Source organism: Nanorana parkeri, unplaced genomic scaffold (genome assembly GCF_000935625.1).
Source record: "Nanorana parkeri isolate BGI_ZX_2015 unplaced genomic scaffold, ASM93562v1 scaffold335, whole genome shotgun sequence".
NCBI classification, from domain to species: Eukaryota; Metazoa; Chordata; class Amphibia; order Anura; family Dicroglossidae; genus Nanorana; species Nanorana parkeri.
Window position 1 is genome coordinate 1042105 of NW_017306603.1, and position 19602 is coordinate 1061706.

At 43.5% G+C, this 19602-nt stretch overlaps 1 protein-coding gene across 1 annotated transcript in view; it reads left to right on the forward strand.

Annotated features, from left to right (window-relative positions):
- The window catches only part of LOC108788572 (prostaglandin D2 receptor-like), a 24366-nt gene extending 5858 nt beyond the window's left edge, over window positions 1-18508 (forward strand). Inside the window, exon 2 of the mRNA XM_018558364.1 lies at window positions 17912-18508. Coding sequence (XP_018413866.1) covers window positions 17912-18133 — 222 coding nt within the window. The 3' untranslated portion in view covers window positions 18134-18508. The remainder of the gene's footprint in view (window positions 1-17911) is intronic.
- Window positions 18509-19602: the final 1094 nt, after the last annotated feature.

Genomic DNA, 19602 nt, shown 5'->3' on the forward strand with positions numbered 1-19602 from the left:
GGGGTGCTCTCCGCACACCTTTCAGCAATCCCGGCCAGTACACAGGGATGGTGCTTGCAGTAACTCCACGGATGGCACCGTGCAAAACGAACAGTGGAAGAAATAGGTCACCAGCACTCAAAAGGTTTAAAGATGAATAAGTCCTTTTTATTGGACCATGGTGTCACGACAATCGAAAAAAGCCGACGTTTCGGGGCCACGCAGGGTCCCTTTCTCAAGGCAGAAAATGTGACATTTTCTCAAGGCAGAAAGTGACATTTTCTCAAGGCAGAAAATGTGACATTTTCTGCCTTGAGAAAGGGACCCTGCGTGGCCCCGAAACGTCGGCTTTTTTCGATTGTCGTGACACCATGGTCCAATAAAAAGGACTTATTCATCTTTAAACCTTTTGAGTGCTGGTGACCTATTTCTTCCACTATACGTTAGCACAGAACACAAAGTAAACCACTAACAGTGAATGAACACAATGGATAAGAGTATCGCCTTTAAATCACCATTTTTCGTAGCCGTGGCAAACACTCCCAGGTTGTATTTCGGGTTAAAATATATAATTTTTTTCTCAGACATCCACTGTTCTTTCTGTGTTTCTCACATTTCTCCATCTGCGCTGCACTGCATTATCTTTTAAATAATTTGATTGTATTTGTTTAGCCTAAGCTTAAAATTACATGTCAGCTCAGCAGAAAGGCTGCCCAGTGCGCTGAAGAATACGTTAGCTTTCGTGTACAGGTGATTAAGATATGAATGTGATGCAGGAGCTAACATCACCCACAATCCTTACAATGCTTTGTCTGTTCTTCCAAGGTGAAATTCAATACGTGAAAGTGATCAGTGAAGAGATCACAGCCTTTCCCTTTGCTATCAGATTTTTGCTGTTTCCTTATTTTTGAATCCCTTCACTTTTACACCTGCACCTGTCCTAGTGTGTTTAAGAATCAAGAATATTGGGACACTATGGGGGGAATTTATCAAAACTGGAGCAAACAAAATCTGGAGCAACCAATCACCTTCTCTGTCTCATTATCAAATCTTACCTGAGCAAACTGAAGAGAGATGCTGATTGATTGCCATGGGCAACTGCTCCAGATTCTCTCTGCTACAGTTTTGATATTAAAGGTTCTGTCCACTCAAAAGTGATATTTTAGCTGTATACAGGGCCCCACCACTTCCAGCTGCCACTGTAACCAGATAATCAATGTTATTTACTTGTCCAATCATAATGTTATGGCTGATCGGTGTAGGTACCAAAACTAAACCCCAAGCCCTCTGGGCCGGTTTGCGAGCCAGTCAGGTATGCTGCATGCAAAATGTGCTGAGAAGGAACGTGCTGAGAGGAGCAGAGGAAGCAGAGGAATGACTTTATCAGCATTCTTCTGCTTTTTCACTGTGCGGTCAGCAGGCTGGGGGTGGAGAAAGGACAACACTGTATTCCTTAACTTTCAATGGCATCATCCACATGGTTGTGGTGTGTGATGGGTCTGTGTAAATCTCAGAACAGGATGGACAGAAATACAAATCTTTTGGTAGGTAAAACAGCTCCCACATTACATTGTTATGTATGTATTTAGCGGTTTGCCTTGAATTTAGCTTTAATTCCCAAATCCAGCCTTTTTTGGTTTTATTATTATTTTTAGCTTTGGAAACAGTGAGGACAAGTTAACATTTCTGGTAGGTTACTATTTCTGTTTGTGACGCTTAGAAAGCTTCACCCCACAACCTGTCCATGTGACACCAATACAAGAAAGGGGTGAAGAGGTTGGCACCGGGGCAGAAAGACACAGACACCAAAAAAACCTGGCCAGAAATTCTAACACTCCCTTCTCCAATGCTTTTGGGTGTGCCTGGGTCCCCAGGGGGTGACCCAAGGCTGGGTGTCACCCGGAGCTGAGACCAAGTGACACCCCGGTGTGACATAATCGCGCATGCACGTGACATTGCCACGCGTGCGCGGTGGCGTCATCGCGCACGAGCGGCCGCCTTATTGACGCCTGCCGGCGGCCATCTTGCTGTTGGAAGCTGGCAGAGAGAGGAGGGGACGTTCACCCGGCGGAACGTGGTATGCCCCTGGGTCCCCTCCTCTCTCCTGACACTGTTGAGCTCTCGCTCTGTGACCGAGTGCCCCACTTTTCATAGGGGGTGACACCAAAATGACTGTCAGTTATTTTGGTGTCACCCATCCATTGGTGGCACCTGGGTGCGGGCCACACCTTTCGCACCCCCCTTGTGACGCCACTGTGGGTCCCCAATGGAGAGATTTTCCATCACTACCTGCCCTGACAGCAATAAAAACCTCTTATCCTTCTCTGCTTCATACAAGTTGCATTTTAAGGTCTCTGAAGCACCCGGTCCAATACATCAGTAACCAATCAAAGATCAGACAATGGCACCGTAATGCTGGGGTATGTCTGAGATTGAAGACGTGTGAACTCTGTGGCCCTTTCAGAACACTGTCTTTAGCAGGCCCTGGAATTAATAAAAAATCCTTTTACAGTAAAGAGCTTGAGTAAGACGGAGCACATTACCAACCGCAGGAACGCCTCAGGAAAGTACTCAGTGGCTTCATCTCAGCCGTGGTTAATAACAAAGAAATGAGGAAATCATATACAGAAATTGCACTATGAAATATATTGTTTGCTTTCAAGTCTTTTGGAGACCGGCTACACTTAGGCTTGGGAGTATGACAAAGAACAGGTCAGCTTTGCATTGGACAGAACTGGAGACAGAAATTCAAGCACATAAACAATGCCAATCAATCCAGTTTTGCTTTCATGAAAAATTGCACGTGTATATAAATTCAACTACTATAAGCAAATTAATCTGTCCTTAAGGCTTTCCAAAATCTAGGCACAGCAGGACTCTGGGAGAAAGGAAGAAAGGAAGCAATACAAGTCAATTAGGCTTTGCGACTGCACTGGACAATATTGTCAGTCTGGCACTTGGCTCTAGCTGTCCAGAGAAGAGAGCAGAATGTTGACTTTACCGGGGTGCTGCTGCTCTTCCACAGTTCAATCAGTATGCTAGACTTCGGTTGGTAACAAAGCTGTATTGCTTTCTGGCCTGTCTATACTTTCTGCCAGGGGTATCTAATCACAAGAGTAGCTGAGAAGATTTACAATTATGGCAGGTAAAAAAAAAAATCCCAAATAGGCTTTAAAGCTAAATTTTAAATAAGCAGTTGAGATACATAACTGGAGATAAACATTTTCTTTTAGGTTGGTGAGGAGATAGATCTCCTGTTGTAGTTGCTGCCTTTTCCCCATTGAGAAATTTGTCACTTCCTGTCCTTGTCATAGCATGTCATACGCACTTTTAAGTAAACTGCATTTTTTTACTGATAAAATCAGATTTATCACAATTGATATCACTATACACAGCCTCACACATTTCCAGCAAACGTGTGCATTAAAACAGGGTGTCTTGGGTTGTATTTATTGCAATACATGTTAAAGCTGGCCAACTTAATCAAAGTGACCCCCCCGGCCAGTCCCTATTCTACTGTGCAAAATGCCAAATACTTTATTTAATGGACAAATAGTGCCAATATTTTGCAGACAGACCGAGTTGGAGAAAAGCTAGAGTCATGTAAACAAATATTGTCCTCATACAAGAGTCATGTGTTTTCTTCCTTGAATCTTGGTGAGCTTTGAGTATTTCTTCCAGATCTGTGCAGTAATCCAGAGTGACACTTGGAACTTCCTGTAATAAAGACCGATCACTGCTGTTCTCTCTCCTTGTGCAGGATGACTGGTCTTGTCTACGCTCCCTTCTGTAATAAAGACTGGTCACTGCTGCTCTCTCTCCTTGTGCAGAGTGACTGGTCTGGTCTCAGCCTCCTCCTGTAATAAAGACTGATCACTGCTGCTCTCTCTCCTTGTACAGGGTGACTGGTCTTGTCTCACCCTCCTCCTGTAATAAAGACCGGTTACTGCTGCTCCCTGTCCTTGTACAGGGTGACTGGTCTTGTGTCCGCCCCCTCTTGTGGTTTTCATTGGGCAGCCTGTAATGGGTGGGGTCTGCTGGGCCCCTCCCACAGTTCTTCTCTCTTTACATGTTCTGTATAGCATGGTTATGAGGTCACTGTTACTTTTACAACTAACAACTGGATTTTCAAAGTCATTTGGAACACCCAAAATTGATTTATATCCTTTGTAAGTATTGAGGAATATATTTTGATTAACGTTATTGTGCCTTTAGCTTTAATAAATGAGGCTTTATTAGTAGTAAATTTAGTAGTAAAAGTAGGGTTCAAAAATAAATTTCTGGGGTCATATAATCCTTAAGAACCTTTTTTCAGTTATATTTTAGCACTTTCATTTCTCGTCAATGGTCACTATGCCCAACTCTTACATATCACTGTGTTGAGATGTAGCATACACTACTATACATTTCGGATAAGTGCAGACATATCAGAGTAGGAGGTAGCGGTGGATTCAGGCGATTCTAGGCTTTGGGCAGCAGAGTTTTGGGTGCTGCTTCCCCATCATGTACTATCAGCCAGTAAATTATAATGTACCAACACCTTATATCTTCCTGCAGACTTGTGGTCTTTGCCATAATACTGAATATGCGACTGATTAGCACTAATGCAGGATGTTCTCTATCTTGTAAACCACACACAAGCTTATCTATTGGTACCAGATGCAACAAAACACACAGTAAATAGCTCCAATTTGGGCGATAACACATAAGCACCATTTTATAAACTGTAGACCGCATTCATAGTATGTATTAATGCAAAATATAAACTCATGTAATCAAACGTTTCCTAGAAGCGCTTAGTCACAAAGTAATATGTTTTGCTGTGTATCTTCCCCTTTCGATGTTACGTTATGACGAAGTGCTTCTTGTGTGAAATGCGTATGTGGCGATTCACAATGTGGTGTTTGATTCTTGAATTTATTAAAGGAGAACTATAAGGTGAGCGCTTTTCACTGAGCCTCATAGTTCTAGCCGACCTGTGACAATGAGACTGTCACAGGTCGGCTCAGTAGATCGGGAAGTGAGTGAACACATACCGGCGTTCCTCACCTCTCGATCCTGTCACGGCTCTCTGCCTTGCCAGGGGAGGGACTGGATTCCCCCCTCCCCGCTCCGATCCTCCAGCGCTGACTGGCGGAACGGAAGGGGGAGGGTACAGCTGGCTCCGCCTCTAGATAGGCAGAGCCAGCTGTCACTCACGCAGCTGGGCGGATCCAGACAGAATTGTCGGGATCCGCTTCAGCTGCGGCATCTCAGTATACCGCGAGCAGTAGTATTATGAAGAAATAAGTATTATGAAGAAAAAAGGTGTCAGCTTCAAGTGTGAATCTGACAGCTTTTTCTCCATTCAGATCGGCTTGTTACAGGTTACACAGCAGGGAAATCCTCCCCGCTATGTAACCTGTCATAAATGGACCTCTGCCTGTTAATTACAGGCAGCGCTGCTTCCGGCTTTTGACAGGTGGTTAGGTTACACAGCAGCGGACTTCCCCACTGCTTGTGTAACCGAACATGGTGAGGCAAGAGCTGTCACAGCCAGAAAAGGAGTGCACATTAAAGGGTAAATCTGTAAAAAATAAGTCAAGGCAACTGGACTTGCTGTATTTTTCTTGAAGACGTTTAACTCATAGAAGACAAAGTTGCACGCTTCGAACAAATGCGGGACCCATGGATCCATTACATACAGTCGCATTCATTTGACGGTAGCCTTCTCAGGCTATAACCCTCGCTACCAAAGAGCGGAGGTCCCTCGTTCATGATTGGGAGCGAACTGATTCCGGTGAGTCCTTTCTTATTTGTCCTTCTTGGTCTCTTTACTCTTTCTTGCTCTCCTTTCTTCTTTCTCAGTTGTCCCCCCTCCCCCCCCCCTTGGGCTTAATTTACACTGTTAGTAGCTATTCTCTATGTTAAGCATCAACGTGTGGGATCATCCCGGTAACGGTGATCTTGCAGAAAGTTGCTCCCTTGGGCCTGTTGCCCTACTATGGTCCCCACACCTTTACATATAACTTTTACAACCTGGTGCTTCAGGATGTGGCAATACACATCACCTGCTTGTCATCGCTTACACGACACATCGATGTGATGTACCACCCACGTGCTAGTGACATTATATGTAACATCCACTGTCACACTGCTGGTTGTACTCTTTTGTTGATGCTACTCTACAAGTGTTTTATACTGTAAAACAATACAAACCTTTGATTTTTTTAACAAATTTTTAAAAATGACATGTCCCTTTAAGAAAAAGTATCGGTAATTGGTATTGGCAAGTACCTGAGGGAAAGTACTTGGTCTTGGTCTTAAAAAAATGGTATCAGTGCATGACTCGTAAAAACAGTAGCGAAAAGACATTCATTCTCCTAGGACACTAGCCAAAAACTAAAGCATGCTGAGAGTGGGAAGAGTAATACCAGTTTGCCATTGCCCAAATCCTCCTGTAGGCAGCAGTATACCCAAACTGACTTTAATGGACCTTTAAAGTGGATCCAAATTCTGACTCTTGGACAATAGTTTTATAATGTTCTCTGCATCATAAACAAGAGCCGTGTTTTATTTTTTATATAATTCCATTTTCACCTTCTTCAACCTTTTTTGCCTAGTGTGGCTAATCTTCTCCAGCACTTTTCAGTTACTTCCTGTCGGCATGCACTCGCTCCAGCATCAGCAACCCATCATTGCTTGAAACAGCCGATAGTGACAATGGCGGACTAAGTCTCTGCCAAGTGTGTTGGTCCGGCCGGTTAAAGTGTCCGTCAGGGCTGCATGTGAAAGGGAAACAACTGAGAGAAAGTTGTCTCCCCATAACAGGAAGTGCCTGAACAAGGACCAGATATTACATGTGCAAGTGGCACATTTAAAAAGATTGAAAGCAACTTTTGAAACGACAATTGTAAAGCTGAGGAATTTTAGTGATTAGGTTTAGATCCACTTTAAGGGCTCATTCACACTAGAAACGGCCGGCACGTACAGCTCCGTGCTGTGTGCGTGGCCGTATAGCTCAGCTCCCGGGAAGGACAGGTGCTGCATGTGATGAGTTTGCAGCCCCTGTCCTTCTCTATGGGACTACACGGCGTAGGCCCCCCCCCCCCACGCTGTAGCTGTAGGGGGAGCTGTATGTAGCTGTAGGGGAGCTGTATGTGCCGGCCGTTTCTAGTGTGAATGAGGGCTAAGAGTTGGGCTGTGCTTTAGAGGTAGGAGGTTAGGTTGAGGCCAACATTTTGGGATAGATTTGTTTTTCAGCTGTGACAAATGTACACCAGAAAGTCACATCTGGTAAAAAATGTAATTGCCAGATGCACACGGGCAATTCTCTCATGGGCAAATTTTGGGGGGCTGAAAAATGTATCGCCGATACTTCGGTGCCATAAGCAACATCGACAATTTTAAGAAAGCAACATACCTCAATGTGTAATAACCGCAGATTGTAAGCATGGCATGGCCGCCAACATTAACAGTATAACAACCTTGGTTTAGATGAAACAAAGGGCCAAATCGATGTGTGTTGGCCGATGGCCATGGCACCAGCTTCTCCCACTTTGGAGGAACAACTCAATTGACTCTCTTAGTGGGATAGCTGTGTTAAGAACTTGGAGTTTGTTTTCTTATCCGTTTATTGCAAACCATAGCTGGTAATGTTTGTTCCTAGGTGTTTGGCAGGAGGTGAATGCTCCCTCTGTGACGGACACAGTACATAATTCACAGTTACCGACCTGCAATCTGAAGGAGCACACAACGGCTTTTGTTTATACCGGTCATTTGTTACAGCAACTGTTGATGGCTTGTACTTGTAAAACATACTCGAAAAGAATAGGAAAGTGTCCTTGCTAAAGACGAGCCACGGGAGGGACAACCTTTGCTATTAACAAAATCAAAAATAGACATTATCCCAATTAGGCTGCTAAAGTGGAAATACACTTTAATGCAGGGGTAGCAAACCTTCGGCCCTCCAGCTGTGGTGAAACTACAAGTCCCTTGATGCATCTCTCTTCGGGAGTCATATCTGTGGCTGTGAGAATCTTGCAATGCCTCATGGGATTGGTAGTTCCACCACAGCTGGAGGGCCAGAGGTTTGCTACCCCTCCTTTAATGGATGTGTTACTGTTTTCTTCCATCTTCCATCTTCCCCCTCACCCCCAGAGCATATCCCAGCTTTTATTAATCCTGGAGACATCATCCCCAGGCGTATCAAATTTGTTTAAGGACAGCTGATGCCAAGAGTCTCCTAGATTAGGTTTTATTGACATAGGCATGCACTCAGAACTACATCTCCCAAGAGATCTCTTCCCACACACAGTTTGTGGGAAGGCTCTTGGCAGTCAAGGCAACAGAATTGTTTTTCTGGGGGGGGAAAAAGCAATGTGTGCATATGGAGAGGGACAGAGAGACTCGGGGAACAGGCAGAGTTCTGTAGTCCAGCAAGCAGGGCTGGCAACACTGCTTGGGATTTCAGGGAAGCAGAGGCATTGTGTTGGAGAAAGTTAGAAGCTCACTGTATTTCTGGCAGATCATCATTTTTTTCTGTATTTGCAAGTATTTTTAAAGGAGAACTATGGGGTCAGTGTTTTTCCCCATAGTTCTCCTTAGGGTAACGGGAGGACACAAACTAGCATCCTCCCGTTACCCTAACCTCAGAATACCGCGAGCTACAGCTCGTGGTATACTGAGACGCCGCAGCGGATCCCGACGTAGATGACGGGATCCGCCCAGCTGCGTGAGTGACAGCTGGCTCTGCCTATCTAGAGGCAGAGCCAGCTGTACCCGCCCCCTCCCCCTGTCACGGCAGAGAGCCGTGACAGGATCGAGAGGTGAGGAACGCCGATATGTGTTCGCTCACCTCCCGATCTACTGAGCCGACCTGTGACAGTCTCATTGTCACAGGTCGGCTAGAACTATGAGGTGAGTGGAAATCACTCATCTCATAGTTCTCCTTTAAGGAATAAAACGTGGACAAATGCGCATGTATTTAAGAAATGAGCTGAATGGTTTTTCTTTTGCCCTAAGGTACACTTATAGTGATTGTTTAATTTATACATAGCTAATTTAATTAGTGTGGTTGTCTTCTTTTCTTTTTTTTATATCTGAAATTAGTTTATATTTTGAGAACCGGTAATATAATCTAACAGGGCTACATGGCTTTCCGAACATTTCCCCACTCTGTTGGCAAGGATGGAGCTGGCTTGAAACTCTTATTTTGATTTTGCCCTACAGCACAAAAGTACTTGCATACAGTACAACAATTCACAGAGGAAGCGAGGGATATCAGAGTTCTTTGAGTTCCTTTGGATCGGTTTATGCTAGCTCTTGCGTCACAGATGCCCAGACTGCGCAATCCAACACAACGCTTTCTTAACCACAACTTTTTTTCAGCCGCCAGAGATCTCATACCCAGCCACTGAAAACAATCAACCTTGCCTGACAAACCAGTATACAAATTCAAGTTAGATGTTATATGCACTATGAAACAAATGATAGCTCAATTTGGACAAACCCCATCATTGTTTGAAATAGGTTTGGCAAATTTCTGCTAGTGCAATATAATTCAATGTTATAATCATTTAGAGAACAGAACCCTGACCTTGTCATCATCCCTTACCACTTCTCATCTCCTTCCCTAGTCTGTACTAAAGCTTGCCATACACTGTTAGATTTTCCTACAGACATTCATTTGAAAAACCTAATCAGAACATTTGATAATCAGATGTTCAGAGACTTGACCAATGTCATTTGAAATTTCATCTGATTTTAACATTGGACTTTGGAATTAACTTTATTCGTTGTTAGAATTTTAGAAAGTTTCCATCCTGCTCCTTCCGTCACTACAGTCAAAAATAATCAACTTGGCCTCATGAACGTTCCAAAAATTATTTTTACCAAAGGAAATTCTACTGGTGTATGGCCAGCTTTACACTTGATTTCCTAACTTTGTATGATGTACAATTAAAGCAGAACTAAACTCATCAAGTTAACATTATGCTGTTGGGAAACTCACCTAAAAAGAAGTCTACCCATTGGCGCCAAACCCACCAAATACTGGCACAGAGGCCATCTTAAAATATTTATTATCACCACACTAAAGAGCACATGCCAGCCAGTGCACCAGCTCTGGCATCCTCCAATGCTGGAATCGGCTCTTCCCCTCTGCCAGGGTGACATCACATCTTCTAGTGTTCAGTACCATAGCAACACTGAAGAGAGTCTTGGGTATCTTTGGCTGGCAGGAATGTGTTTTAAGATGGTGCTAGTTTCAGTGGTTTTTATTGTGTGTACAGTTATCTTGGGGAATTTACAAGCAAGGTAGTATTTCCTTCAGTTGTAGTTTGGGATTTTGACTTCCTTTTAGATTTTGATGCCTAGTTTACATCTGCTTTAATGCTCATGCCTCACAACTTTCTTAGATGAGGTAAACGGACACCTTTAAATGCAAAGGACACACCCCTGTGAGACTGGTTAATATAGGACCTGGTAACAAGGTCAGTAAGGAGTTAGTATGTCAAAAAGGAACCAGGGTAGGACTGGAAACCTTTGGCCTGGGAGGCATACACAATCAAGTGGCCCTTTCATGGGAGAAGAAAGCATACCACAAAAAGGGCATCATGGTGCCGTAGCTGAGGTTGGATATGGGGAAACATGGGTGTTTATTGTGACCCCTTTTCTCATCTTCTATCAACAGCTTTCTTTGCATCGCTTGGTATTTGATCACATGAAATCTCAGTGCCACAAAAAGAAGTTGCGAGGGGAAAACTGCCCTCTGCCAGATGCTGTGATCGCAGATGTGAACAGGGAAGCAGATAGTTATTTCTAATGTCCAGCATGTGTTAGTTACTGTGGGTCCTACCCTAATCTATGCATGAATAGTAAAGCACCTCCACTCAGGGCCACCAATGACATTTTGGTACTAGCCCGGGACAGGGTGGCGGCAATCCTCCCCCCATAAGAACACAGAAAGATAAAAGAGTGACTGCCAAAAAAAAAAGACCAAAGTGGTCCATAAAATCTGCCCTTATATATTGGGTTTTTTTTAACCTTATTGTCTGGCTATAGAACTATGGTTATCCCAAGTATGTTTAAATTGGTTGACTCACTGGGACAACAGCAGTCTCAAATCCTGCCCTGCATAGAGATTTTCAAGCTCACTGGACAAAAATCTAAGGCCAGCAAATAGAGCAATCATCCCCGGTAGAGTTCCTTGAGGCAAAAATTATTTAATTTCTGATTTAGAGCATTAGAGGTAACACTTAATGATTTTCCCACTATATGCTGACAGCACAAAGCCGCACTGCGGCCAGGAAAGATCCCGACAATATTGTCAGGATTCACCCTGCCACCTGACTGACAGCTGGCTCTGCCTCTCTGGAGGCAGACTCAGTTGTGCCCGCCCCTCCCACATCCGTCCCTCCAATCAGCACTGGAGGAACAGAGAAGGGAGGGGAATCCACTCTGTGCAGGGAGAAGATCGGTAATTGAGTCATATGTGATTGCTCAGTTCTCAGTCTATAGAGCCGATGTGGGACAGCTGCAGTGTGACGTGTCGGCTCTAATTATGGGAATCTCCTCATAATTCTCCTTTAATGTGACTAAATAGCCTCCATACATTATAACAAGGTTGTGTTTGATCTTGAATTGTTTGGTATTTACTTATACATTTTTAGATCTGGATTTATGAAATGTGACTGGTTTTGGAAAGCCGAGTTGTATGAACAGGGCAATTTCAGGTCAGATGAAGACAGACAGGTGGATTGATTCTAACTGGCCTTGTGATGGCTATTAGCTTAAAGAATACCTTGTTAATGAGTTTTATGACCTAGGCCTGTGTCCTGTCCAAGCACGCTGTGACGGGAATGTTGTAATGTGATGTAATGTGATGTAATGTGATGAAGGATAGGCCAATTAGCTTTCTGGCTAAGTATTGTTTATGTTACTGCTAGAGAATTTATTGAGCATTGTATAACAGTAATTAGCAGGCTTGCTTAAATGACACTGGACTAGGCAGCATTTACATAACCCCCTGCACTGCGCAAGCTGTCTCAATGGAATTGATGATACTTTGCTGGAGTTTAGAGGAGTCGTTATGCTGAGCTGCTTTTCGGTTTGGGGGATTTCAGTCTAGTCTGTGTCACTTTCTGCAGCATAAACATCAGATTGAAATCTAAACAGTTTGTCGCAGTCTTATGAATTCTGGAGAAAGGAGAATGGCACTCAGACCTCATTATCATGACATTCTTTGCCCCGGTTGGAAGTCTTTTCCAAACATCTACTACTCTTTTCTGTTAAAAAAAATGAAAAAAAGATTAGTGGATGCTTGGAACTTTCCTTCTGCTAGTTTGAGCTCATGTCTCTATGTTCTTGATCTCATATTGAAAATACTGGCCTTCTGAACCTTATTCACATCCTTAATATGTTTATAGGCTTCATTCATTCCCTGCCTTTCTCTTCCTCACTTAACTGATTAAACCTTTAAGTGCATTTTCACCCCTTCTTATCCTTTATAGTGGCTTTTTAAAATAAAAAAATGGAGTAAGAGGTTGGATGATACTATTAGTGTAGCGTAACACTTTTGGTAGATTGGGGGGGATTGATGAAAGGAGATCCTGTGGTTTACCCAACCTTCCTCTTCCCTCTCCCATTCACAGATCACCTTGTATTTAGGGAAAAGAATACAAGACTTTGGATGACAGTATTAGTGTAGCATAAAACTTTTGGTTGATTGGGGGGATTGAGGAAAGGAGATCTTGTGGTTTACCCATCCCTCCTCTTCCCTCTCCCATTCACAGATCGCTTTGTATTCGGTGAAAATAATAAAATACTTTTTTTGTGAATGGATGAGGAGAGAGGAGAGGAAAGAAAGCAACTTTCACCTTCTTGTACACTAGCTGAAACTGTCAGTCTGAGCGGTGGATGCCTACAGCTTACAGTAGTATAATGCAGAAATAAAGCCCAGGACCAGGCCGGCATGATTCCACCAACTGACCCAAGGGGTGTGTCCATGACTCCCTGAGCCCAAAGGAAATGAGTTGAATGATGCTGGGAGTCATTCATCTTAAAGGATTGCCACTGCTAGTTGGCAATGGCAGCCTCCTGCATTCATCTCCCAGGACAGGTTTTCGTTTGGGGTCTATTCACAATTGTCTGTTTTGATGCAGCAAAACTATTGCATTATGCATCACGAATATGCATGTGAAGTAGAAATCCATTTCTTTATTAGGTGCCTGGTTTTCATCCATCACGCTTCAGTTTAGTGTGAAAGACAAATAGAAACTCTATGGACCCATTCACACCTACACATGCGCACTAAACACACGGAACAGTGTAAATTCAGTCTTAGAGTAAAATCTCACAAAGAATATTCTCTGTTATGTCATTTTCTTGTAAACTTTACCCATGACCCTTCAACATTAGTTATTCTGACCACAAACCACGACCAGTCGATGTGCTGCACCCTTCCTTCTCTGGAGGGCCGCTATATTTCCCACATCACCATACAGCTGTGTAACAAACGTTTTACTGGGAAAGAAATTACCTCTGTGCAAAGTAGGATTTAAAATTAATTCCAACAATGCTAATGAAAGTAAAATGCCAAACATTGTAGTCTGAGCCCTTAGCGGCTCTCAGAATACCCAGTGGTTGCAGAAGATTGCCTACAGTCACTGTAAGCCGACAATTTTCCACCCGGCTCCTTCGACAAAAGTCAATGGAAAAATCGACTTTTGTTAAGATGGTGGTGCTGGCGCGGACTTCCTGCAGAGCAATTGTCAGCCAATTCAGCAAGAAATGGGAAAAATTTGATCTGTGTATGAACGGCTTTAGTCTTGTAACTAGGGATGTACCAATACCATTTTTTCCAGACCGAGTACTGATACTTTTCCTCAAGTACTCACCGATACCAATTATTGATACTTTTTTTTTGGTGTCATGCGACAGTTTTTCTAAACAATACAGACTAAGGATTTTAGGATAGTGGTGAAGTGGTACAGCTATGCACAATTACATGCTACCATAGTGGACTAAAAATCCCAGCAATACTTTATACAGCAACAGAGAATGGCACCCGGCTATAGAGGACTAAAAATCTCAGCAATACATTATACAGCAACGGAGAATGGCACCCAGCTATAGAGGACTACAAATTCCAGAAATACAATACAGGGCAATGCCGAATGATACCAATAAAACTATAAAAGTATAACTGGTGTCTAGTTTTTGGCTGGTCTGAGGAGTGGTCCTCAGCGTCTCAGCAGGGGTGCCCAGGATCTCAGGAGGAGTGTGCAGGGTCTCAACAGTGTGCCCAGGGTCTCAGGAAGGGCCTGCAGTATCTCAGCAGGGGTGCCCAGGGTCTCAGGAGGTGCCTGCAGGGTCTCAACAGGTTGCCCAGGTTTTCAGCAGGGGTGCCCAGGTGCTTAGCAGGAGTGCCCAGGGTCTCAGGAGGGGTGCCCAGGATCTCAGGAGGGGTGCCTAGGATCTCAGGAGGGGTACGCAGTATCTCAGCAGGGGTGCCCAGGGTCTCAGGAGGTGCCTGCACAGTCTCAGCAGGTTGCCCAGGGTCTCAGCAGGGTGCCAAAGGTCTCAGCAGGGGTGCCCAGGGTCTCAGGAGGGGGGCCCGGGGTTTCAGAAGGGCTGTCTAGGATCTCAGGAGGGGTCAGCAGGATCTCAGGAGGGGTCCGCAGCATCTCAACAGGGGTACCCAGGGTCTTAGTAGGGGTCCGCAGCATCTCAACAGGGCAGGCAGGTACAGGAGGCAAAGTGCTATAAACAGCACCACGAGGTCTCAGCAGGTGGATGGTTATGAGAGGAGGAAGAGTTGTAAACAGCACCGGGAGGTCCCCAGAAAGCTGCCATGAGGTCCCCAGCAAGTGTGGGACCTTATGGCAGCCGCTTGTGTTTAAAAATTGAAAGCGCCAGTATAAGGGCTTAATATAGGAGCATTTTCACAAGTGCTCGTAAAAATGCCCAGTATCGACGCTGATACTAGTATCGGTGTCAGTGCATCACTACTGGTAACTATTCATGAAGTTAGTCTTGAATCTATTCAGGTTTCTTGGAAGAAAATAACATCACTTTTTTGGCAGGCTGGTCCTCCCTATTAAAAATTTTCAGACTATGCCCATGAATGGAGCTAGGAATGGAGCTAGGAACATATTACTACTTATATTTGATAGACATTTTGTAATCGTGCCATGTTCTCAGCAATTAGAGCACGGAGTTTGTGGTTGGTACCGCAGGCCTTTCAGAACAAAAAACACAAATTGCAAAAATCTCTCACTTATACTAAAAAACCTACCCTTACCATAGCCTTAGGCTGACCACGGCAATTAAAGTGCTTTAAAGCAAAAGAAAAAGCAAATTCACACCACAGGTTAATTGAAGGCACCGGAATTTACCTTGGCTGCACTCTTCTGGCACTTTAGCTCCCTGAAAAACCTGTTCATTCTTAGTATGGTAGAACATATGATCTTCCGCTCTGCCTCCGGGCTCAGTGCACAAGAAAACAGTAAGCTTGTGCCTGACTTTCAGGGCGGTTGAGCTGGTGGACTGGGGATGAGGGAGCGCAGATAAGGTAGGAGCAGGCACCCAAAAAAACCAATCCCTCCACATCCAGAGATACAATTGTAGTTATTTCGGAATTTTGGAGGATGTTCAATTTATACCGAATTATATTGGTTCGTAGTCCAGTGGCCAAATATGAATCCGAATCTCAGTGTTATTTTGATGGTATTGATGTCAAAAAAAGCTTTTGGGAGAATGGGACCAAAGGCTGCCTCAATGTCTGTCTCTGTCTGCTTATATCCGCTTCTGCTGTTGCCTGAGCAGCACTATCTGCCAGTGCCACCAAGTCCCACCCTTCTATCTACGTATCACTGCTAGAATTTGTAATGTATGTTTATTGGCCCCATCATCTCAACATGCAGGGCTGTCAGGAGCCCCCAAACATTGTTATGCACAAAATCCCATCATGTTCCATTAAATACGCTGAACTATCACTGTTTAATGTTTTCAGAACTTCGCTTATCTCTATGTACAATGTTAATTTCGGGTATTTCATTAAATGTAATTACATTGTCCTACCTGCTGTGTGAAATACACCATTTTCCTATTATCTGCTAAAAGTTTTCAAAATGAAAGCCAAATGGTCAGCTCTGCAATGAGGACGCAATCAATTCAGTAGTTTTGAAAGTTGAACTACATGTCCAATCCTTTTGTGCTTCCCAGGATGTGGTAGATCTAGGTCAAAGGATAATAATGCACAAGGATAAGCTTGTTAAATATAGCTTGCAGTCGGCTTAAAGAAAACCTCTCCAGGAAAAAAACACAGTGGCTGCCGTTGCTGACTTCTCATTCTGCTTATACTGGTTGCCAGACTGTCACGCTGACCCTGATGCTTCAATACTTTATGTCCCTGACCTGGAACAAGCATACAGACAAGGACTTCTGACCTTACTATGACTTTCTAATCTGGGTACTTATTCCAGGTCAGTGTAATAGCCAGGCAAGCAGCATCTTCAGGAGGAGTTCAGCAATGCCAGCCTTCATGTTTCTTGCAGGGTAAGCTATTCTTTATATGCCTTGTTTTCATGTTCCATTGGAATGCATTGTAAGGCCTTCTTCACATGGGCCCCATCTTGTATACTAGCAGAATATAAAACTTGCTTTTGCAAAGCATTCAAAAGGCTTTCAGGAAGTTTTGCGCTTAATTTCCAATATGGGGATATTAAACATATAGTATATGTTAATGGGAGTGCTGACTGTCCCTTTAAAAACAAGCATTGCCCTCTCCTCCAATAGAAGAGTCTATTTACTCTTTGTGCTGGCCCAGCTCTTTCCCTCTCAACTCTTTGCATGCATTTTATGTACCTGTTGAGGGAAGAGCAAAGGGGAATGCTATAAAGTGTTGTGACACACTAAAACCCTAAGGCAGGGTTCACACCTAGGCAGCACTGTTTTTTTCGCATTTATAAACCCGTGAGAAGCATGTTATTTTTACGCATTGTGCACATTTTGATGTGCGTTTTTACGCGCGTACATGAAGACACACATTTTGACTAGCTTAGGAAACACTGCGGGCAATGGAGAACGTGTGTTTAAACGTGCAAAAACTATCATGAAAATGTGCAACCTGCTTCTAAAGCACGTTTTTTGGGCATTTCTAATGAAGTCTATGGGGGCAAAAATGCGTTTTTACCTGCCCAAAAGAAGCTCATGTATCTTTTTGGGTGTTTGGCTTTTTCCTGCTGGCATCTTTCTGCTCAGGTGTGAACCAGGGCCATTGAAAATCATGGGATTTCTTTTCTGCTCAGGTGTGAACCAGGCCTAAAGGTGCCCATACACTGTACGATTATCGTACGAGAATTGCGGGAAATCCCGCGATCGTACACTGCCCATTTGCAGTAATCGGAAGCCCATCCCTCATTGCAGTCATGATCGCAAGTACGATTTGCCTGTCCAAGATGGGCAGATCGTGCGGGCTTTTAATAAGCGTACGACCATCCCAAGACAAAAGTCTTGGGATGGTCGTAAGGTGTATGGGCACCTTAAGACTGCTGGGGCTGCTGACATAATATTCAAGATGGTGGCACCCAGCAGCAGTCTAAGCTTATTCCAATATCTTCATAAGGGAGTTTTTTTTACAGGTAAATAACATACATAAAATATGCTGAATGCACATATAATCTCCAGGAGCAGATTCTTGTTAATAGGAATGGTCTGGTTACAGGGTCTCCTTAAGATCCGTGCTTAGCCTCCCTAAACTTGAGCTGAAGGGTGCTTGCCGAAAGCTTTGCAAATGCAGATTGCTGATCTCACTGTTCTTACACAAGCAGAAACCTGTATGAACACGACCTGAACCAGTAATTTATCCAAATGTGATCAATGTTATCTCACTGTTGATTATCATTATATATGTAATTAGATGAAACTGTTCTGTACTTCTCTCTGGCAGGTTCGAGTCTACATTGCAGCGTTCACAGCTGAAAAGAATGAATACGCCGACTTAATAGTCTTGAGGTTCCTGTCCATGAATTCTATAGTGGATCCGTGGATGTTTATCATCTGTAGGACGTCAAAGTTTCACACTCACGTTCACAATCTATGCAGTAAAATCCACCACTCAAGCAACATAAATTCTCAGCTACTTGAAGACAGCACGAAAAGTGAATTGTAACATAACTATTGACCCACGACGCAGGAGTTGGTCTGCTCTGGCGAAAGTTCCATTCTTGGAATTATGACAAGACTAGTTTAATATATAAAGCTCAAACGATGTGGTCAACTCATAGACGAATATGAAGCTACCAAAACAAGCACCTGCTTCCAGCAAAAACTATTACGCGGACATACATTTCCTTTATGAGAAAAACTGTACAGGTTTCTCTATAAGATGTCCTGACTGGCCATGCCATGGAAGCACAGCAAAATACTTTAACAAGATTCAGCTGTTAAAATGTACAGAGATGGATAGTGATGTGTACTGTGACTATATATAAAATATATATATATATGATAATAATGTTTACATATTTGACATAAATAAATTTATGTGACTATTGAATGACAGAAAACAACACTATAAACCAGAAACTGACTGTCTTAATAAAGTATTGCTTTAGGGCCAATTCACACCTCATCCAGATCATCTCCAGACCCAAAATGCATCCTAATTTATCCCTATGCTATTTCTAGCCTCTGTTCACACCAACGCAGTCCATTCAAGAACAGACCAGACACATACCGCAGGTCTCATTTTGTCTGCTCTGGAATGCAATGGAACTGCAGGCAGGTTCACACCATTTTCTGTACCAGATCTGGTCCGGAAAATGGTGTGAACCTGCCCTTAGTAAAATAGCTTGGAGATGGAGAGGAGCTAAGAAGGATTATACTATGGGGTAAGGAGAGGTTAGAAAGAGATGTAGTAGATGGGAATGGAGTTATAAAGTGATGTAGGAGATGGATTAAACCATGGGATGGAATGGGGTTAGGAAGAGATGTAGTAGATGGTTTATACTGTTGGATGGAACAGGGCTAGGAAGAGATGTATTAGAAGGAACAGAGTTAGAAAGTGATGTAGGTGATGAATTAAACCATGGGATGGAATGGGGTTATGAAGAGATGTAGTAGATGGTAATGGAATGGAGTTAGAAAGTGATGTAGGAGATGGATTACACTATGGGATGGAATGGGGTTAGAAAGAGATGTATTGGCTGGATTATACTATGGGATCGAACAGGGCTAGGAAGAGATGTATTAGAAGGAACAGAGTTAGAAAGGGATATAGGAGACGGATTAAACCATGGGATAGAATGGGGTTAGGATGAGATGTAGTAGATGGCTTATACTATGGGATGGAATGCGGCTAGGAAGAGATGTAGTGGATGGATTGTACTGTGGGATGGAATGCGGCTAGGAGAAGATGTAGTAGATGGATTGTACTGTGGGATAGAATGCGGCTAGGAAGAGATGTATTAGAAGGAACAGAGTTAGAAAGTGATGTAAAGGACAGATTAAACCATGCGATGGAATGGAGTTAGGAAGAGATGTAGTAGATAATACAGAATTAGAAAGTGATGTAGGAGATGGATTAAACCATGGGATGGGAAGGGGTTAGGAAGAGATGTAGTAGATGGAACAGAGTTG